This window comes from Trachemys scripta, chromosome 7 (assembly GCF_013100865.1).
Source record: "Trachemys scripta elegans isolate TJP31775 chromosome 7, CAS_Tse_1.0, whole genome shotgun sequence".
Lineage (NCBI taxonomy): Eukaryota > Metazoa > Chordata > Testudines > Emydidae > Trachemys > Trachemys scripta.
In genome coordinates this window covers 91,480,951-91,504,355 of record NC_048304.1, presented here as the reverse complement: position 1 = coordinate 91,504,355, position 23,405 = coordinate 91,480,951, and the positions used below count along the sequence as shown (strand labels likewise).

The 23,405-nt window shown below is 42.3% G+C and overlaps 1 protein-coding gene across 4 annotated transcripts in view; it reads right to left on the bottom strand.

The window, feature by feature from the left end:
- MINPP1 (multiple inositol-polyphosphate phosphatase 1) overlaps positions 1-22,060 on the bottom strand; it is a 76,502-nt gene extending 54,442 nt beyond the window's left edge. For 2 of the 4 annotated variants that reach the window (XM_034775187.1, XM_034775186.1), the window contains exons 1-4: positions 21,201-22,060; positions 20,433-20,630; positions 18,972-19,069; positions 8,064-8,197 (exon numbers count right to left, since the gene is read on the bottom strand). In XM_034775187.1, coding sequence (XP_034631078.1) covers positions 8,064-8,197; positions 18,972-19,069; positions 20,433-20,630; positions 21,201-21,894 — 1,124 coding nt within the window. In that variant the 5' untranslated portion in view covers positions 21,895-22,060. The remainder of the gene's footprint in view (positions 1-8,063; positions 8,198-18,971; positions 19,070-20,432; positions 20,631-21,200) is intronic. The other 2 variants (XM_034775183.1, XM_034775185.1) reach the window with 2 other exon arrangements.
- Positions 22,061-23,405: the final 1,345 nt, after the last annotated feature.

Genomic DNA, 23,405 nt, shown 5'->3' with positions numbered 1-23,405 from the left:
TGGGGCTCAGAAGATATGGTTCTAGCCTCAGCTTTACCCTCCACTTCTTGTGGAACCTTGGGGAAGATACTTCTTTTTACAGATGAAGAGCTGATGTACAAATGGGCATCATGAATACTTCCCTGATGCACAGGGGTGAGGATGATCAGTTAATATTTATGAAATGCTCAGATGCAATAGTGGTTGGAGATAAAAGTACATAGATATCTAAGCATTATTTAGTGAACCGATTAGCTAATTCACAGTATTATATTCAAGTCTTCACTGTTTTAATTCTGCCATCTTCTGCTCTGTGACGGAACTACATGCTGTTTTTATTCAAAACTTAAAACCCATTGTAATGTTTTATAATTTCATTACCCAAACAGAAAATGTCCATGACTTGGGCATATGCATTCAGACCTATTTGCTGTACAGATGGCACACTATTCATCCAGTATCCATAGACAAAAGTACAGATAAAAACAGTGTCAAATAGTTCACAAAATTCTCAATGTTTAAGAGTTCCCTCTGTGTATGAAATCCAAATACAACTGTGTTTTTGCTAGTGCATGAGACCCAGAGCGAAACCAGAAAGTCTGTCCAAAGTGAGTAAAATGTAAAAAGGATATAAATTAGATTAACATTATTCAAATTACAAACCTGAATAATCTAAATTATATTAATAAGTGAAGAATTTTTGTAAGTTTCAGAATGAATGAGCATGTTTTAGGCCATTTTTAAATACACTGCTTGATTATTTCTCACCTATTTTTCCTCCCTCTTTTGTCACCTCCATTTACCATTTTATGGTTTTCTCTGAATTCTTTTTATGGGACTAGTAGTAAATACTTACTGGGTACAGTCAGTGATAGCAATCTGGTCAAATAAAAACTAGATTAAAATCCCAAATTTATCAGTACCTGCAAAGCTATTAAAAAAAAAATCAAGTCTTTACTAGCTAAAAAGCAGATTTTATTTAACCTTCCTAGAAGGAAAATGGACATAGTAAAAGGCACATGATCTGAGGGTATTTAGAAGTCAAACCAGAATTCCAACAAAAATTTAAAGCTTTCACTCCACTTCTGTCAGAAGAAGGGGACTGGCAGGCTACAAGACAAAACCAAGTATGTAGTGTTTGGGAACTTATTTAACCTGACAAATAAAATGGCAAGAATGAAAGCACTTTCTGGTCAGAACTGTTGCTAGAAATAAAACGTATAAATTGCATTACAAATCAATAAAAGTGGGTATAGTGGAAGGCAAAAATCTTTCACGCATTAGGAAAATGGCTCCCCAACAAAAGCAAGGTGACTTTAATCTCACCAAAAAAAAAGTATGCTTCCTTTAAACGTGGCTTAGTGGTTTTAGCATGTCTAGTGACAGCGATACCAGGTAAGAAGTATCCTGGCCTGTGTTCCCTCTAAGGTGTGCACCTGTGCGGCCGCACATGAAGCCATCAAGGGCTATGCACCAGCCGCGCTCACAGGTGAACGTGGAGAATGTGGAGGGTGGGGGCAGTGGGGTGAGGTGATGGAGGTTTGGGGGAGATTGGGGCGTGCAGGGCACCTTTCTCCCCAGTCCCAGCCCGGGTTGCAGTGGCGATGGCAGAGGTAATTTCTCAAACACTCAACTCTTCATTTTCAATTATAAAGCTCAAACTCCACCTAAGAGCTCTGGTGACAAACAGACTGGAGCTCACGTTGTTTGCGTAGCCACTGGGACCCAGAATCAAAAATACAACATTACTTCAGAGTCCACCCACCCCTTTATCTAATACATGGATTCATATGTTGTTGTGGCTTTTTTATTAATTATTATAAAAAAAACTTCACACCCACAACAACTCCTTCCCGAAACAAAGCTTCCCCTTGCAGCTGCTAGATTTTAACACATGCATGATGGTAAGGGCATGAGAGTAAATCAGCTCCTTAGCACAGGCTCATGTATGATACTGCAGCTAATTTGGTATATTAAATACACATACAAAATTGAACATGTAGATTATATTGAAGCTTTGCTTCATGTTTCTCTTACCCAATGCATTTAACTAAATACTAATCTATATTAGAGTAGTAATACTAATCTAGATTAGAGCTGACAAATCAATTCAGAATGCTTATCTGTTCTAAATTTTGTGTAAGAAGAGTAAATTACACAGCTTTTATTTTGAGAGGCAAACTTTTAATGTTAAGTGTATCTAACTTCTTGCTTACCAAATATCTGACAACTAAGTCAGACTGACAGTTTCCTTTTAATTCTCTTTGAATTCCTGACCTTTAGGATTCATCTAAAGATGATCTAGTATTAAACACAACGTGTTAGGGCTGGCACCTATAGATTAAAAAGGAGACCATGTCATAGCTAGCACACTCAATGAACACTCATCTCCTAATACTAGTTGTCAAGCAAAGGGCTTCAACAGTGACAAGCAGCAAGCATCCTTGCTTGCTTTCAAAAGCCAAATGGAAAGTGTTAAGTGATTTTGTTCAACTGAGTTGGCACACTGAAGCTGCAACTGCTCTTGCTAGTAAAGTTAAGAATGTACATATTTGCTTGCAAGATCAGGGTCTCAGAACCAAAAGACTAAGGATTCTTAATATTTTGCTGTGGTGAATGGTTAACATACAAGTCCACGAGTATGTGCTACTCTGTTTGCTGGACATGAATGACAGGTAATTAATTCAGATGAAAGTTAAACTTAAATATTTACTTCCCACCTCATTGGACAAAGTGGAAGTGCATGAGAAGGCAGAGAAGTACATTTGAGTCTCAAATTTCAGTAAGTTATGCCCTTTTTGTCTACAAACTCAAGCAGTTTTAGTGTCACCCACATTTGTTAGATCTAAACTCCACTTTAGTTTTAGTTTCTAAAACATATGAAGCCCCAGAACTGTTAGGAATGAATGAATATCCATTTTGTTCAATTGCTGTGCAAGTCAAGCTAGTGGATTCAATTTTAAAGTCAGTAAGACAAACCTACATGAACATTTTGCTGATCTGGAATTAAAAGCCAGCCGGATCACTTTTAATTAAAAACATGCATTTGGTACTTTTTTAATATAGGTATTTTTCCACATCTCCTCAGATATGACTTGTAAATTGATTGATTATTCATCTTTAGCCTATTATTCCTCTGCTCATATAAGGGGAGATTTGTATAAGAATTAGACTTTAGTCCATAACAATACACAGGATTTAGGTCTTAAAAAAAAAAAAAAAAAAAAAGAGCCAACAGACTAGATTATTGGCACACTACAGTGAAAGTGCAGCACCCTGGGACCTCTTACAAAATATCTATAAACACTCCCATTGGTTTTGTTATTTTTCTCATGCTTTTGTTGCTTCTGCCCCCTTCTCCTCTCCACTACTAGGGCCCTATGGAATCAGTTTTATTATTGTGACTTTTCAGATTTCTTATTTTCAGATTTTGTTTTTTTTTCTTTAAAAAAAATTCCATCTTTATGGGGGCTTTTTTTAAATCAATTTTTTTTAATATGTTGACAATAAGTAGCCTTACCTTAAATGCATAAAAATAATCAAAATTGCATTACAATGGGAAAAAACTGATTTTACAAAAAAATCCAACAATTTAAACAAATCATTCTGCAGATATACAGTAAAAGTAACATAGAAGTGTGTGTGTGTGTGTGTGTGTGTGTGTGTGTGAGAGAGAGACAGAATGTGTGTTAAGGGGGAAAAGAGAGAGTCTCTTTAAGCACAGATCTCACCAGCCTGAACGCTTGTTCAGACAGCAGCTGGCAGCAACTGGTGCACAGACAGGTGCCTCCCTACCCCCACCCCCTGCAATCCCAGCTCAGTGGAGACCAGGTACACAGGCAGGAGGAGGGGGACACTCCAACATCAGCCTCCAGCCCTCCTCCTCAGCACTGCATAGCACAGCAGATCAGGAGGCTCTCAATATGGAGTCGCTTGACTCTAGCTCAGCTGTGCAGCCCGCCCTGCTTGACACTGCAGTCCTAATGCCAGGGAGAGTAGGGTTCCACGTTAATGTTTTGATTCAGTGATTCCATCCAGGTTCTTGTTAACACAGATTTCATAGGGCCCTACACTACATACCATGACAGATTTAGAAATTTCCTGCAATATCCTGGATAAGCCTTACTGAATTCAGTTATACCTTACTGAAGTTTAAGTATTTTAGAAGTTCACTGTACTAAAAATGGAAATGTTTATGTATTATTGTATGTAGCATCTCTAGGGACAAGACCTGACTAATGTAAATCCAGAAAAGAGTTATGAGCTTCAAAGGACTATTTGAAACTATGTGAACTTTTAAAGTTAAATGAGTTTCCCAGGAAATCTCTAGAGGGAGGTGTATGCAAAAATCCAGCCTTTTGAAGCTACGCCCTGAGGAGAAACCCATTGTTTATGAATTAAGTAATCCCAGATCAAAGGCTCAAACAGAATAGAAGAATGACTCTCAGATTCATGCATGGGCTTCTTCTGAGCTAACACCTGTTATGAACTTGTAATCACAGGAAAGCCCCTTCATGGGGTTTGAAGGACTGTTCACCTGTCAGAGACCTTTGTAGGGTTGGGATGATCTCTGGTAAGCTTATTAGCACGTGCATAGATTCTTTTATCAATTTTAATATGTTTTCACTGTAATGCTTTTACCTTAAGAATAAGAATAAATGTCTACACTATCCACCAAATCGGCAGGTAGCAATTGATCTATCGGGGGTTGATTTATCGCGTGTAGTATAGACATGATAAATTGATCCCCGATCACTCTCCCATTGACTGCTGAACTCCAGCTCGGCGAGAGGCGGAAGCAAAGTCGACAGAGGAGCAGAGGCAGTCATTCCCGCGCCACGAAGATGCAAAGTAAGTGATTCTAAGTCGATCTAAGGTACGTCGACTTCAGGTAGGCTATTCTCGTAGCTGAAGTTATGCATCTTAGATCAACCCCCTTCCCCGTGTAGACCAGGCCTTAGAAAGAGCTGTGTGGTTACTTAACTGCTGGCAGTTATGCTGTTTATAGCCTCTAAGAGAAGCCAAGCAGGTCTGCTTAGACAGCCTGATTGTTGGGAAATTCACAGTGTAGGCAGGGAACCTCACAGCCTGTAAACACCCCAGCAGGAGTGTCTCCACCCAAGAGAGGTGATGGCTGGGGAGCCAGAAGCCTGGTAAATTAGTTATCAGGTACAGTAGTTTAACAAACTTAAAATGTTGGTGCTAAACAATTTTATAAGCCTTAAGATTAGAGTTTTCATTACATTAAAAATGAAATCAACAGAATTGTTTGCATGTATACAGTTGGCATCTATTTATGTTCTCAGAGTTTTTGAATATAGGTCCAAATGTACGCAAACTTTCTCTCCTGTTAGATGGAAACCAAGTATGTGAACTTTAAAGCAGTAAGTCTACTGTAGGGCAGCAAAGAAAAACTGGACAAGCCAGAGTGACCCAAGGGGGGTCCTGCGTTAGTCTAAATTTGACAGAAGTGTATTTAGACTCATGAAAACTTTAATAAGGGGAAGAGAAGATTTTTGTTTTTTATTGTATACTAGTCCAGACCTCCTCAATCCATTCTAATGTTTTAGGCTGGGTTTATCACCTTACAGGCTCCTGAAGCAGCCTTCTGCTCAACTATATCATCCCATCCACTGCATTCTGCAATAATATGCATTCAACCCAAAGCAGCTGCCTTGCAGATCTTTAACAAGGATGCTCTCTAATTATGACAAAGCTAAGCACTGTCCTAACAGCCTTTGAAGGAATTTGAAATTTCTTTTTCCACCACTAAATAAAATAGTTATTCACAGAGGTCTATTCAGAAAGAGATAACCAGATGCATCTTGTCCTTGGAGGCCGCCTTCCTCCCCATTGAGCAAGAGTGCTTTTTTGAATTTCTGATGCAACACGTTGCAGCTAGCCACTGAAATAGACATCTTAGTTCATAACCCCTGGCTGGAGAACGTATACAACTGTGGTCTTGTTCTACTGAAATACATGCTTCATTCTAAAACCTCAACTACAAGAGCTAACTCCCTCTTCCAGATGGTTGATGGACAGCTTCCCCCATGAATGACCACTACCTACAGCCTTTCCCACAAAAGCTCCCTACTTGTATAGGCTGACATCCAGGATTACAGGCAGTCAAGGGGACAAAAGGACATCCCTTTGAACAACTTTTGGGGATGAGCAACTTCTTAAGGACACCACCACAAATTGGAATCTCCTTAGGAACTCAGTTCCTTTGACTGCATTTTCCAATAGACAGGTGTTGAAGAGGCCCAATGGGACTAGGAAAATCAACATCCAGGCTTGTGATTGGAGACCCAAGGGTCTGCAGTAACACCACATGGGATCACAGAAGATGCACAAGCTGCAGAACCTGGTTCAGAGTGTGTACACGGTATGCTCACAGTAATATGTACCTGGCCAGTCAAGATAAGGCTAGAAAAGTTTATGAAACCACCTTTCCTGAGTATCATAACCTGAATAAAGGTTTGGGATTTGAGGGTAAACCAAATTGTAAGGCCTGGTATTAACATTTTTGTCCCAGGTTGGCGAAGCAATAGAAATAAGTGGTAGAAGAGTAAGGATCTGCAGATAGGCATCCTGAAGGTCCATACGACAGAGACATTTTCCTATATTGCCATATGAACTACTGACTTGGGATTCATGCAAAAGTTTGGTGCTCAGAGAACAATTTACATGTCAAATCCTGGATGAAAGCCAGCCTTTTGAATATGCTGAGTAAATGGCTTGTCCTCTCCAGATCCTGCGGGACTGGGATGATAGTTGTGGTTTGCAAGAGATGATTCAAAGCATCTAGTTGGCTTGGCTCTAAAATTGCTTCTGTAGACAGGTATCTTTGTCTGTATTCCAACTACTGGTGACAAACCTAGAAGTCTAAGATGATACGCCCCTTATATAAAACAGCAAAATTAAATCTCAACAGCTCCAATGCTCTTACTCCAAAAAGGGAGGAACTATACTCAAGTATCTGAATTGGTCTAGAACAGTCGTTTTCAATCTTTTTTATTTGGCAATCCCTAAAATATTTCAAATAGAGGTTTAGAATAATTTAAACACACACACACGAAAAAAAAAAAAAAAAAAAAAAAAAAAAAAGAGGAGTCATCACCCTCCAGTAGCAGGAGAATCAGAGTAAACACAACTAGGAAAATACATGTGTATCTGAACAAACCTACCTTTAGTATCCAATCTGATATATTACTGGTAAGAAGTAAGTTAAATTCTACATTTTCCATTTAACTTTAAAAAACAAAAACAAATATCCATGTTGTTAATGATTTTAACCTGACCTCTCTTAAAATTATGCTGTTCTTAATGAGCTGGAACAGAACATCAACACTCTCTAAATCAAAATGATTAATTTCTTTCAGACTTGGCTGCTGGCTCATCACTTAAGTCTTAAATGATTCAACAACATTTAAAAAAATAAAAAAATAAAACACAGGCTTTTGTTAACCCAACAAACAGGGATCGTCTTTAGACTAAGCTCCTTGGGGCAAGAAGCATCTAGCAAAATGGGTCTTGGTCCATGATTAGGGCTCCTAGGGGTTATGGTAATAAAAATAAAATAATGTGAAGAAGTACTTTTCTCCTTTTCAATGAAATTATTACAACTCAAAAAATAGTGTGCTAAACACCATAACTTCTTCAAGGCTTTTCCCTGTGGGCCATAACTTGCAACGCTCTCTCTCAGATAAGAAAATAAACAATTTAAAAAGTCTGAGTTAAAGCCGTTGAGCTATGTGTGTGTAGGAGGAGAGAGCAGGTCATAAAAACAAGGTGAAAAACTCCTCCATATCTTATGAATATTTTTGGATGAAACTCCATTCATAGATATTGATACGGCTAAACAGGATGCAGCATGATGAATTAATATTGCCTTATTACATATGAGAGAATCAGTCCCTTAAAGGATGCTAACCAAGCCCAAACATTATTTAATTCTTGAGCCATTATCCAAGTTCTTAGCATTAATCTCCTTCAGGTCTATCCCTTTAGGGCTGCATACGAGTTATGACCAAAGTGCAGAAAGTTGAAAGTTTAAAAAATAAAATAAAAAAAAGCTTTTTTACCTTTTACTCTCCGCAATGGCTTTGTCCAAGTGTTTGAAGATATCTTGAAATAAAATACAGCTGGAACGACTGTTGATATCATACCCATATCCTCTCTTCCAGTACTGCTTTAGGTCATTCAGGTATTCCAGTACCTAGAATAAGATTTTAAAATGAGTAACAAAAATGCAACATTTATTTCGTCTAGATGACGACACTACTACAAATAGCATGGCACTGACAGCTTTCTTAGGAAAATGGGCAAGTTTGATCAGTCAGCTTTAAAAAAATGTACATGCCTACTGTTGCGTCTTGAGTTAAAAAATACAAACAAAAATGGCCATTGATTTCTGATCTTCCAGCATGAGTCTACAACTCTTCCTAATGTCTATTTGTATTAGCTTTTTATTATGGGAAAGCTTCAAGCAGAAGAGCAATGCAATTTCCTGAATTTCTACAGCTGCCATCACCTTGTTTTTATGTATAATGCATCATTAAATGATCAACTTAAAGAGCCTAGAGCCAAGGCCTGTCTTGCTGAAGTGAATCCCATCAGACAACATGAGGAGTGCAGAGCCTGCCCAGCTTCCCCTGCTATGGGCAGCTGCACAGGACACCAAAAGCACCATCAAAAGATCCCCACTTGTCTCCCCACACCAGCTTCCTGAGGCAGACTTCTGAAGACCCTAGCATTCCTCAAAGCCAGAGCAACAGGTCATTACAAATGAATACTTCAGCTCTTCTGAGGTAGAGACTGCAATACTCCACCAAACCGACTTGAACCACCAATTGATTTGATTACCATACCGGCTCTCATGTTGCTAACCTGGCTGGCTGGCTGGCCTGCCCTACCCCATCATGCCTGGGCTTTTCCTCTGGCCCCTTCCCCCCCTCCCCATTTACATGCCAGGTCCCACCATTCCTAGATCCCTACTGCACACTCATACATCAGCTCCATTCTCAGAGACAGCCCTTCAAAGGTACTAGTTTGGAAGCAAACATACTTTTTAAAAAGATCATTTGACCAAAACCATCACCAACCTGGTGAGAACTTTAAACTAGGTTTAAAGGGAGCTGGTGACAAAAGCCCAGAAATAAGTATAAAGGAAAGTGACCTTAAAAGAGGATTAGATTTTGGGGGGTTATGGAAAATTACTATACGGTCATAGGAGCAACAAGAGGGAGTCTGATCAACATCTTAGAAGTCTACACACAATGCAAGGAGTATGGGCAACAAACAGGAAGAACCAGAACTATCAGTACAAAAGCTAAATTATGATAACTGGCATCACAGACTTGGTGGGATAAGCCTCGTGACTGGTATACAGGGGTACAGCTTGTTCAGGAAGGACAGGCACGGTAAAAAGAAACATGGTGTTGCATTATACATCAAGAATATATATACTTATTCAGAAAGAGGTGAGACACAGACCAGTTGTGAGTTTCTGGGTAAAGATAAAAGGGGCAAAAATAGGGCACATCATGATAGGGGTCTACTACAGACCACCAAATCAGGAAGAGGGGGTGGAGGAGACATTTCTAAAACAAATAAATTTTGCTTAAGTAGTGCTGCAGTTCTGCCTTTTGTCCATTAGAGGCCACTGTGGTGCCAGAACAGCAGGCTGCATTCCTGCCAGCTGTTCTAGTGCCACAGCGGCCCATTGTGGGCAAAAGACAGAACTGCAGCACTTCTTAGGCAAAATACAAAATTTTGCCAGTGCTGCAGAATTCCCCCAGGTGTAGAAGTTCAACACAGCACCCTGCCCGCGGAGCCAGGTGAGGACAGAGTGGAGCACACAGAGCTGCTGGTGGGGAGGGGAAGGTGTCTCCGACTGGGGTTTAGAATGGCTAGTGTGGGGGTACAGACTGGAGAATGGGCTCAGGAGCTAATGGGGTGACAGCATTGAGCCTGAGGATGGAGGAGGGGGGCTGCAGAGACCCATGGGGATAAGGGCTGTGGGACAGGGGTTAACTGAATGGGAGAGGCTTGGGGGTCAGCCAGGGTCCACATGGGGGAGGCTTCCCAACACCCTAATAATCCCACCCACCCCCTGGAAAAAAAAAAACAAACCTCCCATCCACACCCAACATGCTTAATTGTAACTGGCATGATTATATTGTGTTATTATGACAAATAAAATACGCAGAATTTTCAAATATTGTGTGCAGAATTTTTAATTTTTTTGGTAAAGAATTCCTCCAGGAGTAAAATATCCAAAACATGAGACCTGGTCGTAGTGCGGGGGACTCTAATGACCAGAAATACATTGTTCCAGAAAGTGGAGGAAGTAACCAGGGGAGCAGCCATGTTAGACTTGATTCTGGCCAACAGGAAGGAATTGGTAGCAAATCTGAAGGTGGAAAGCAATTTGGGTCGAAGTGATCATGAAATGATAGATTTCATGAGTCTAAGGAAAGGAAGTAGTGAGAGCAGCAGAATAAGGAAAATGGATTTATAAAAAAAAAACAAAACAAAACAAAAAAAAAAACAACACAGATTTTTAACAAACTCAGAACTGGTAGATAAGGTGCCATGGGAAGAAAATCTAAGGGGAAAAGTTCAGGAGAGCTGAAAGTGTCTCAAGACGACCATATTAACAGCACAACTGAAATCTATCCCAATATGAAAGAAAGATAGGAATATTAAAAGGCCAATATGACTGCATCAGGAGCTCTGTAATGACCAGAAATTCAGAAAAAAATCCTATAAAAAGTGGAAACATGGGCAAACTGCTAAGGAGTACAAAAGAATAACACAAGCCATGTAGGAACAAAATCAGAAAGACTAAGGCATAAAATGAGTTACACCTAGCACGGGACAAAGAAGGCAATAAGATGATGTTCTCTAAATACATTAGGAGCAAGAGAAAGATGAAGGAAAGAATAGGCCCTCTACTTAGCAGAAAGAAAGAACTAAAAACTGATGACATTAAGAAAGCTAAGGAGCATAATGTCTATTTTGTTTCAATCTTCACTAAAATGGTTAGTGACAACCAGATATTCAACATAAGTAATATGAGTAACAAGGGGGAAGGAATACATATGGAAATAGAGAAAGAACAGGTTAAAGAATATCTAAATAAGTTAGATGTGTTCAAGTCAGCAGGGCCTGTTGCAATTAATCCTAGCATACTTAAGGAGCTAGATGAAGCAATTGTCTCTGAGAACTCATGGGCAACAGGTGAGGTTCCACAAGTCTGGAGAAGGGCAAACAGAGTACCTATGTTTGAAAAGGGGAACAAAGAGGACTCGGGGAATTATAGACCAGTCAGCCTAACTTCAATACAAATGAACAAATAATTCAACAATTAATTTGTAAGCACCTAAGAGGTAATAGGATTATAAGGAATAGCCAGCACGCTCTGGACAAATCCAGGTCATGCTAATGTAACCTAATTTCATTATTTGACAAGATTACTGGACTAATGGATTAGGAGGAAGCTTTAGCAATTATATATTTTAGCAAGGCTTTTGACACAGTCCCACATGACGGTCTCATAAGCAAACTACGGAAATGCGGTCTAGATGAAATTACTATAAGGGGGGTGCACAATTGGTTGAAAAAACCATACTGAAAGTGTAGTTATCACTGGTTGACTGTCAAACTGGGAGGACACATCTAGTGGGGTGCAACAGGGGTCAGTCCTGGGTCCAGTCCTGGGTCCAGTACTATACAATATTTTCATTCATGATTTAGATAATCGAGTGGAGACCGTGCTTAAAGTTTGCAGATGATACCAAGCTGGGAGGGGTTACAAGTGCTTGGGAGGACAGGTTTATAATTCAAAATGACCTTGACAAATTGGAGAATTGGTCTGAATTGAAGATGATGAAATTCAGTAAAGACAAATGCAAAGTACTTCTCTTAGGAAGGAAAAAAAATCAAATGCACAATTACAAACTGGGGAATAACTAGTTAAAGTGGTAGTACTGCTGAAAAGGATCTGGTTATAGTGGATCACAAATTGAAAATAAGTCAACACTGAGATCCAGATGCAAGCAAAGCTAATATTCTGGGGTGTATTAACAGCAGTATCATTTGTAAGACGTGGGAGGTAATTTTCTCTCTCTACTCAGCAGTGGTGAGGTCTCAGCTGGAGTACTGTGTCAAATTCTGGACACCACACTTTAGGAAAGATGAAAACTGGAGTCCAGAAAAGAACAACAAAAGTGACAGAAGGTTTAGAAAACCTGACCGGTGAGGAAAGTTTAAGAAACAAACAACTGCCAGTCTTGACAAAAAAAAAAAAAAAAAAAAAAAAAGAGACTGAGGTGGGACCTGATACCTCTTCCAATATGTTAAGGGCTGTTCTAATGAGCATGGTGATCGACAGTTTTCCATCTCCACTGAAGTAGTAATAGGCTTAATCTGCTGCAAAGGAAATTTAGGTTAGACATCAGAAGAAAAAAAAAAAAAAAAACCTTGTTAACTTTAAGGGTAGTTAAGATCCAGAATAGGTTTCCAAGGGAGGTTGTGAAATTCCTAACATTGGAAGTTTTTAAGAACAAGTTGGACAAACACCTGTCAGGAATGATTTAGGTTTACTTGATCCTGCCACAGTGCAGGGGGCTGAAGTTGAAAACTTCTTGAGATCCCTTCCAGCCCTACATTTCTATGATTCTGTGTACATATACACAAGAAACTGCATCATCTTATACTCAAATCCATGCTCTCCTCCTCTTAAGCCTCCCTTTCTTTGTTTGTTATTGCCACCTCTTGAATCTTATTTAAAGTTAGATTTTCAGAAGAGGATCACCATCAAGCACTTAAACAATGTTGCAATAAATATACATTATTCCTAAATAGCTTGCATCTGAAGAAGTGAGGTTCTTACCCACGAAAGCTTATGCTCCCAGTACTTCTGTTAGTCTCAAAGGTGCCACAGGACCCTCTGTTGCTTTTTACAGATTCAGACTAACACGGCTACCCCTCTGATACATTATTCCTAAATATATATGCTGCTGCAAGTCACTAAAGTCCTGTAATGTGATAATTACAATAGTAGGTGTATTTGTAAGGTCATAATGGGGTAAATAAGGGGACAGGATGTGCCAGTTGCACTTTGGGAAAAACAACAACACACACTTGTACACACCTGTTTTTCCATAGAAAGGTCTTGGCCAAAAGTGGTAAGATTCTTACTTTGGCACGCTACTTCTGATTAAATCCATTTAAGTGGAGTCACAAACAAGCAGTGACCCTCCCATCACTAACTTCCAGCCAATGGCAAACCTTCTATATCCAAAAGGATGAGGACAAACTAACTCAGACACATCGTACCAATAATATTGTCCAAATGCTCCTCCAGGCAAAGACCAATTTCCAGGGTCCATAGGAGAAGGAAAAAAAACAAACAAACAACAAAAACAAAAACAAAAACCACACCCACACCACACAGCTACTTATCAGTAAGGCTATGGTTTTGTCATGAAGGTTGCAGAAGTCATGGAATCTGTGACTTCCAAAGACCTCCGTGACTTCAACCCTCCCAGCAGGGTCCCGCCACCTCCTGCAGCGGCAGAGAGCTGTAAGGTCCCCCCGCTGCCTGAGGCAGTGGGCCCCCCAAGCTCTCAGCTGCTATGGGCAGCAGTTCCCAGGTGCCATCGCAGGAGGTCAGGGGGACCCCCACTCGCTCCCCAGCCACTGTGGGAGGGCAGGAGGACCCCCGCCCGCTTCCCATTCTAGCAAGGGGATTCCCAAAGTGCTCTCCACTGCTGGGGCTGGGGCAGGAGGACCCTGTAGCTCTCCTCTGCTGCTGCTAGCAGGGAGACCCCGGAGCTCTGAGCCCCCACGGGTGGTGGGGGCCCCAGAGCTCCCAGCCACCCCGCAACTGCCTAATCCCTTCCCATTTTATCATGGATATTTTTATTAAAAATCAGGGACAGGTCACGGGCGTCTGATTTTTACTAAAAGTATCCATGACAAAATCTTAGTCTTACTTATAAGTATACTGATGCTTCTGTATTGGTCTACACCAGGGGGTCTCAAAGTCCCAGCCCCCGGGCCATCTGCGGCCCGAGATCCTCCCCACTGCGGCCCACAGAGGAGAGACGCAGGCAGACATGCTGCCAGCAATGTCGGATGCAGGTGCCGCCCCCCGCAGCTCCCATTGGCTGGGGGAGAGGGCCAGAGATACCATCACTAGTTGCCAGGCAGAGTCAGCCATGGGGGCAGCATCACTTTTTTCCCCACAATTAATATAAACAAGTCAAAATACCAAACACAACTATCTGATGCACACCTTGCTGCAATCCTGAAGGTTTCAACTGCTCAGTCACTGAGGCCAAACATCAAGAAACTGACAGAACTGAAGCGTTGCCAGGAGTCTGGCAAACACTAAAAACTCTCTGGCAGGCAAAGAATTGTATAAAGTTGTATGACAGTCTTATTTCTAAGAAATTCAAAATAAAAAATACAATATAAACATTTTCTTTTCTGAACACCATCTTCAGGGACATCATTGGCCCGCTGGGAGTATCTGAGGACTGGCACTGGCCGTAAGGTAAATGGAGTTTGAGACCCCTCGTCTACACAGTGTTTATAAGCTCACACTAAGAGGCCTCTCAGCTGACCAAAATTGATTTTTATTCAGAGATTCCAAGGCCAGATGGTACAGTTGCAATCATCCAGTTTGACTTCCTGTATACCACAGGCCATATAACTTCTTCAGGGATGCATAGCAGATACCTTAGTGATATGCCCTTCATCTCTGACCAACTTTTAGAAGTAACAATCTCTGAAAGACAATTTCCAGCAATAGCCCTTTGTCCCCAACTTGGTCAGTCATACCAAAAGCTGCTGAGAGACACAGCATAATCTGAAAGGATAGCTGATCTTCCCAGCAGCCAAATCTAAGCAGAAACAGATCATACATGACTCTTACATGCGTGATCTAACTCCAAAGGAATACCAGAACCTAGACGGACATCTAAGTCATCATGGTTGTCTTTAAAAAAAAAGAAAAAAAAACAAAATAAAAAATCCCCAGAACCTTTATGTCACACACAGATACTCCAAGCTATAGCCACCCTTGGGATGAAGGCAAATGACAAAAAAAATAAAAATAAATATATGAAGGGTTCTCTACCTCTTCAAAAAAATGCCTCTAATCCTTGTCCATATGACCACCTACATCACGACAGCCTCAACCAACTAAATATTACTTCTACATCTTTGTACTGATAATGAAAGCTGATGCAATTAATACATTTCGCACCAAATTTGGTGCTGGGACATTTGTCTCCAAATTCCACAGTGGATACCTGATCTTGGGAGGGTACAATATCTTTACAGCTCTGAAAGCCTAAAAGGAGAAAATGAAAAGTCAACTTTGTTGACTTCATTGAATCTGATACATCCCATAAATACCAAGTGTACTTTAGTAATGCTTAATCCAAGGGATGCCCCATTGTGTTATAAATCTTAGAATCTTTGGAAAGTGCATCTTTTAAGGCTTCCAAAGTACCAGGCATTATTACATCAGGTCAACAAACTTAAGATGTTAAGCCATCTTCACCCTGATCAGTTTCAATCCTCATTCTTACACCTGAAGTACTATCTTCTCCAATCCTTAGCAGTTGACTTAGCTGTAGAGAGATTTATGTTTTCCAGAAACATATGGACTATCAAACACAGGAGGCTTAAAGCTTATTCCAGTGACAAGGAACATAGTCAATGTTGGGGTAGACTAAAACATGATTTATATCAGAGGGTAGGCAACCTGTGGCACGCGTGCCAAAGGCAGAATGCGAGCTGATTTTCAGTGGCACTCACACTGCCCAGGTCCCGGCCACCAGTGCAGGGGGCTCTGCATTTTAATTTAATTTTAAATGAAGCTTCTTAAATATTTTAAAAACCTTATTTACTTTACCTACAACAATAGTTTAGTTATGTATTATAGACTTATAGAAAGAGACCTTCTAAAAACATTAAAATGTATTACTGGCACGCAAAACCTTAAATTAAAGTGAATAAATGAAGACTCAGCACACCACTTCTGAAAGGTTGCCAACCCCTGATTTATACAGTTCAATTTCTAAAAACAAAGGTGTCTCTCTAAATGGTACCCTAACCTCAAATATAATCCCCTTGTTTAAAAATGAAACATGGAACAGTTAATAAGACTAAACAAAAAAAAAAAAAAAAAAAAAACCAAACAAGGGGAAGCCATTCAATTGAAGCAAAAAATCCTCATCCCACAGAAACCCTTCCTTTCTTCTTTTGCCCTCACCAATGCCTGATAAAAATGGCATGCTTTGATGGTCAACAACTTCTGGCTATTTTGGGCTGGGAGAATGATCAAGTGAATACCAAAGTCCAGGGCCCCTTACAGAATATGTCCCAGCAGCAACTCCCTCATATTTAAACTAAGGGGCTCCAGCTCAAGCATCTCTGCTGATCGGTGCTGCAGCAGTATCACAAAGATGAGAGGCCTTCTGCTTGACAGGAAGGTCCCAAGCCATTTAGGCCTTTATAAGTCAAAACCAACACCCTGAATTTCCACCCAAAAACCAACAGTATAGATTCCACAGAGTACTGGTGCAACGTGAAGATATCGCCAAACCTTATTCTGTTTCGGCAGGGGGAGGATACATTCTTGCTATAACTGCTCAAACATATTAAGAGTATCATAGTGAGTTCCATGTGACGGGGACAGAAAACTCTCTCAGGTGTTTTTCCTGTAATGAGTAGGTCTAAATTACCCTACAGTACTGAATCCTCATGAAGCAATGGATGTAATGCGAGTTTCACTGTTTGATTAGATCAGAACTCCTCTGACAACATCAGTTACCAGTGAGCTTTCCTGCATACATCTGTAGTATGAAGAACTGAAATAGAGAGGATGCAAGTATAGGCACTCTTATTATATATGGTGCCACACCAAGAAACACTGGGAGGCATAGTTATCTCCCTGTATTGGGCTCTTCCGATACCAATCTAATATTTTTCTGTGGAAGAGTGAATAATGTTCTTTACCACTTTCCATCAAAAGATCTAAGTATGCATTACAAACACTAGTTACTCTCAACAATCTTGTGAGCTAGGCAAGAACGTTAATCCTAATTTACCAATGAGGAAACTCGGGAGGAGAAAGACAAGCTGACAGTCACAAAAAGTATGTAGCTGGGTCAAGAGTGGCACTCCAATCTCCTGACTTCAGATCCTGTGCCTTAGCCACAAGCTTAGAAGTATTTACTCGGTTGGTTTTTATTACTTGTTTGTTTGCTTTTTACTTTTTGTTCCTTCCTTCAGGGCTTGCAGATCTGAACACTAATTCTATCATGCTCTAAAAAAATAGAGGTAGAGAGATTGGGACAAGCTGGAGGGGACTGCACACAAGGGTCTAACCACTAGAGAATCCTCCCCTCAGAACTTGGAATAGAATTCATGATTCCAGAGTCTCACCATTCTTCTTTCAGCAAGCAGCTGGGAAACCCACTGGTAAAACGTATCTCATCTCCCTCTAGCAAGTGGCCCATGTAGACAACAACCTACTATTGCTATCAATTAGCTCGAGTAACAGATGCCTGTGCTGTGGATCTAGAGGTTCTAAAGCTGATCAGTCACGTGGGAGTCAATATGGTTCAACATGATGGAATTTGTTGGATTTTTCCTAATTTGCTTTTTTAACATGAATGAAGTTAAACAAATTTTAAGGTTATAGTCAACCACGCAAAAGTAGGCAAATGCCAAAATTACAGTTGCCCATGCAGACTTACCGGTAATTCTGCCCTCCTGTGTTTAGTCTCTACATCATGACATATGTTTTTCCAAAGGACCCCTGCCCCATTGAGTGCACAGGACTTTTTTTTATTAAGAAGGCTGCTCTAAGTTGCGGTCACTGATTTTCTGGGGTACTGTCAGGGCCGGTGCAACCACTAGGCGAACTAGGCGGCCGCCTAGGGCACCTAGTGGTTGAGGGCACCTAAAAGCCCGCTCAGGCGAGGAGGTGGAGTGGAGGGGAGCTGGGGCGGGGGGCAGGGAGGGCCGCCCGCAGTAACGGGGAGGAGGGGGAGGCACGCACAGGGGAACCGCTCTCCGCCCCAGATCACCTCCACTCTGCCTCCTCCGCTGAGCGAACCGCCCCTACTCTAATTCTCCTCCAATCGGCACCGCAAGCCTGGGAGGGGAGGAGAATCAGAGCAGCGCTGGCATGCTCAGTGGAGGAGGCAGAGCGGAGGTGAGCTGAGGTGGGCTCCCCGGGCAGGGTTAGCTACCGTGGGGGGGAGGCTCCCCGGGCCGGAGGAACGGGGTTAGCTGCCGTGGAGGATGAGCTCCGGGCGGGGGGGCGGCGGCGGACTTCCCGGGTGGCACGCTGGGTTAGCTGCGGGGGGGGGGGGGGGGGGGGGGGGGGGGGGCTCCTCTGGTGGCAGGGATGGGTGGGTGTGGTTAGCTGCTGCGGTGGGCAGGGTTAGCTGGGGGGAGGCGCAAGGTGGAAGTTTCGCCTAGGGCACGAAACTGCCTTGCACCGGCCTTGGGTACTGTTTCACAATTTCAAGAATAAATGATACATATTCAAGTTCAGTTTTCACCTTGTCTTTTTTTTTTTTTTTTAAACTGGGGGGAGAGGGATGAAAAGACAAACATTTGAGTGGTTTTTTTGTCAGGCACAGTGAAGCCTGATAGACAAAAAGAGAGAGGAGAAACATTTCTCTTTTAGAAGTCTAAATGATTGGTCACTTAACACAGAAAAATGGGTATTTCTGTTACATTATGTTCTAATTGATGCTCAGATTTGCTTTTCATAAATGTAGTAAATCATGTAATGTCTTTAATATTGCAGAATTGCGTCTAAATGAAACATTAAACTAAAACCTCTTTTTTCTAAGAATATCCATATAACGAACTGTTTACATAAATACGCAAAGCTGACCAGAACAACTTTACACAAAGTTAATGCCACGATACTACATACATGCAACACCTACCTTAGCATCCTCTTCATTGAAGAGTGAGCACCAAGGAGAATTCACATTTTTAATAGCTAACTCGAACGAACAGGTAAAAAAAGCAACTTGGACCAAATCTGTAATAAATCCAAATAAATAAGTGATAGATGACAAATAAGTTTATTTGCTCTCTACCACAACTCCCAGCATCACCCTCCTATTATGAGAAAGAATATAAACAAGAATATAAAATAACATCCAATCCAGAGCCCAAACACATAATGTATGGTATGCTAAGGCTCCAATTTTGCATTATGGGCCTACTCAAATGTTTATATGATCAGGCCTTAGATTGTAAGCCTTTCACAGAGAAGGGACACGCAAGTGTAACCATCACCTGTTTAGTAATTTACATCTACTGGTGTGTATTATTATGCAGTAGACAATAGTTACATGATATAGAAATAAGGTTATGTTTACTCCTTATTTGGACTACTAGATGGCAAGAACAAATGCACTACTTTTCTGATTTAAGACAGCAAATCCAACTCAATTCCTTGCAAGTTTTACGTAGAACAACAACAAAAACCTGCAACTTACATTCTCTATCAATGACCCCATAGGCTTACACAAAATTCCCTATTAGGCACAACGCATTGCCAGCTACTCTAATCATTCTTATTTTAGCATCTACTTGTCCACTTACAGTTTAGTTGAAGGTTCGAGGATTATGAATGCATCAATTATTTCAATAGCAGCAAAGGCAACTCATGCATTTTGTTATGACATTCTAATATAAGAGTTTCTATAAAAATTTGTGTAGGAGATGGAATTTAATACTACAGAGTTTCAATGTGGAAAAACAAAAACATTTACCACATTATACCAGTTTTAGTTTAGACTATGAGCTGTGCCTTTTCTTCAAGAGAAGAACATTTTGAGAAGTATAGACATTCAACTTGTATCACGTTAATATGATCCGTAGGGTAAATGGGAAGGGTTTTTCTACAGTAGGTTCTCTGACTGTTCACTGACAATGAATATTCATTGCCACAAAACTGTATTTAAGAAATTTAAGTTAACACAAGTAAAGTGGAATAAAACTAGAATTTGTATGTGATTCGGTAAAACTAAAATTATCTCGCCAAGTTTTTTTAAACTATACCTTTTTCCGTAAAAGTAATCCAGAATTTTGGGTTCCTTTGTACTTTGGTCCTTCTCCCAGAAGAGTTCCTCAATTAAACTGTTAAAACTGGTTCTTTATAACTTTGTATTACAACATTTATGTCAGGGGTACACTATGCACTTTGGCTTCGGTAGATGAAGGAATTTTTAAAAGCTGTTCTTTTCAAATAGTGATATGACATGCTGCCTTCACTAATCTTTCCAAAGGCCTATAAAAGAGTATTTTAAACTGTTTGTTTTTCATAAACATCTGAAGATCCTAGAAAACAACATTTATGCAAGTTAAATAATCAAAAAACAGAATAAGTACGCTACCTGCATTTAAATCACGCACTGGTACACACAAGGTAGCCGCAATTTTTTCCAAAACCCTTTTCATCTCAGGACCCTGTTTGAAGGCATCCACTTCGTACATAGCTGTAGCGTTCTCTTCTACACAGGTTACAAACTTCTCACAATGATCAAAGAACCTCATTAATTTGTCATTAATCTCAGTCTCTTCATTCTCGATATCTGAAAGGAAAAACAATTCTTAACGGAAAACCCCTACAATACACACAAAAACAGATAATTTAAAGAATTCCCTGCCAGATTTTACAAAAGTTGGTCTGGGGACTGAAATGGGGAGGCAACCTGTCAGATACCCTAATTTTTAACAAAAAAACAAAACGTTATGATGTCAGAATTAAGAGTTTAATTATAATCTATTAGACTTAAACCCTGCCCACAATAAGAGAAATGGAAAACTACATTAGTTTCAATTGTATGTATTTCAAGCAGGGCTCTAATGCTGCTTTTCCTGATATGCAGAAATTCTATTGAGAACCATGCTAACCAAACTATTCTTAAGATTGTTTCCATTATAGGGTAGACATATTTTCCTCTCTACCTACCACAACAACATTTTAAAACCAATTTTATCACAGGTCTTTAGGGCTGGAGAAGGCACCCTCCCCCTCATCATGTGTGTGCTGGGGGGCCCCAGGCGCTGGGGGGGGGGGGGCCAGGCAGGGCCACACCTTAGCCGCCCCCCCGTGTGTGCTGGGGGCACGTAAGCCAGTCCCGGGCAGGGCTCCACCTTACCTGAGCCAGTAGTGTGTGCTGGGGCCCAAAGGCCCCCAGGCCAGGGCCCCACTTTATTCCCCCCCGAGTGTGCCGGGGCACCCAGGCCAGCCTTTCTCGCTTCGTTACCTCTGGCCGGGAGCTGCCGGTGCAGGGCCAGCTGCAGCCCCTTGCGGAAGGCGGCGCTGCTCTCCACGCACCGGTGCTTGGAGCTGCTGGCGAAGGCGAAGCGGCGCTGCGGGGAGAACAGACCGGGGAAGCGGGCGGCCAGACGCTGGGCCAGCTGCTCCATGTCGAGGCGGCCCTTGGGCGCCAGCTTCCCGTCCATGTCTGGGTGGTACCACATGTCCCAGCGGGCGAACTGCTGCGCGGCGGGGCAGGGCCGCTCCTGGCTGCGGAGCAGGCGGTGCAGCTGGCCCAGCTTGCGGATCTGCTTCTCGGTGGGGAAGCGTGTGCCGTGGCGGATGAGGGCGCGGAGCTGCAGCGGGGCGCAGGCGGCGGAGGGCAGCAGGTACCCCGGGTCCGGGGGCCCCAGGGAGAGCGGGTCCTGCAGCAGGTGCTGATTCACCTCCTCGTACCGGGACTTGGTCCCGAAATAGCCGCTCAGCAGGGACGTGGCCGCCGCCCTCTCCTGCGCGAGGGAGACGCGGAGCAGCAGCAGGAACAGCGGCAGCGAGGGGCGCCCCGGGAGGGGGCCGCGGAAGCAGCTCGCCATGGGGAGACCGGCGGCAGCGTTCTGCACAGACACCTGGGCAGGGGAAACGGAGACTCCGGACCGGGCTCTGCAGCGGGGTGGGGCTTGCACCGTGACAGAGAGCGAGCCGGGAACCCGGTCTTATGCTCCGCCCTGGCCCGGGGTGTCGTCACACCGGCCTCCTGGCCGCTGCCTTCCGGGGTTCAGCCGGGCCGAGCTGGGAGCTGTGTTTCGGAGACTGCTCCGCGTAGGAATGTGCTACCGGTAGCACTTATCGATACGTATAGATTGGAAGAAACTGCTATTGTATTAAACTGCTACGTGATGTAGCAAATGCCTACAGCTAGCAGTTTCTTGCACGATAGTGTATGTGAAATTGCTACCTGTAGAAACGTGCTCTCTGTAGCAGTTAGTGATACGTATAGATTGTAAGAAACTGCTTTTGTAAAAAGATGCTACTTTATTTGTAAATGCTTGAAAACTGTTATCATATTTCAATCTTCCCTCATAGGTCATGTTTTCTAGACCTTAAATTTTCACAAACTTTATAAGTGCTCTCTATGCCATTATCTCAGTCATTAAGATTTTGAATAGAAACATATCCACAACTGATCCCTGGAGAACCCCACTCATTATGCCCATCTTATTTATTGTTATGTTCATCTAGGTTTCATTTCCATAGTTTGTGTATGAGAAGGTCATGGGAGACAGTATCAAAAGCCTTACTAAAGGCAAGATCATAGAATATCAGGGTTGGGAGGGACCTCAGGAGGTTATCTAGTCCAACCCCCTGCTTAAAGCAGGACCAATTCCCAGACAGGGGATGCATGCGTGCAGCGGCCCCCGTGCATCCCCCAGCTCCCCCCTCGCCGTGCTCTGGCTCTGCAGCTCCCGGGAGTGTGAGCCGCTACTGCCCCTCCTGGAGCAGGCTCGGGGCCCCATGCGCCACCGCCGCCTTTGAAGGGCTGTTACCCCCCTCCCCCCTCGCGCTGTGCCGGCTCCTCCATGGCTGCGGCTCGCTGCCCCCACAAGCCGACGCTCTGGCTCTCTGGTGCCTCCGGAAGGCGGCTCCTCCCTTCCGAGCCAGGGCACCACTTTTTAGCGCTCCCAAACACTTGGCGCCCTAGGCAACTGCCTAGTTCACCTAGTGGTTGCACCGGCCCTGGCCCTGTACACTGGCCAGTAGGAGGCACTCTGTACATTGGAGAGCTAATTCCCTAGATGACCAGCAGGAGGCGCTGTGCTGGTGAGTCTCGACCTTGCTACAGTGCCATTGGATTAGAGGAGATTTTGTGCCAAGAACCACCAGTAGAGCAATGTATGTATAATATAACTATGTTAAAAACTCCTACCTTAACCTATTACTTCCTAACTCATGAGGATAAAAGAACTACCACACTGGATACCAGTAGTATTCTAAACTTTAACTTTTCTTTGTGGGTCAATTGGACAAGTCTGTACAAACTAATGAAGAAAAATAACCAAATTATCCAACTGACTGAAATCACACAGACCCAGGTTCAAACATGCAG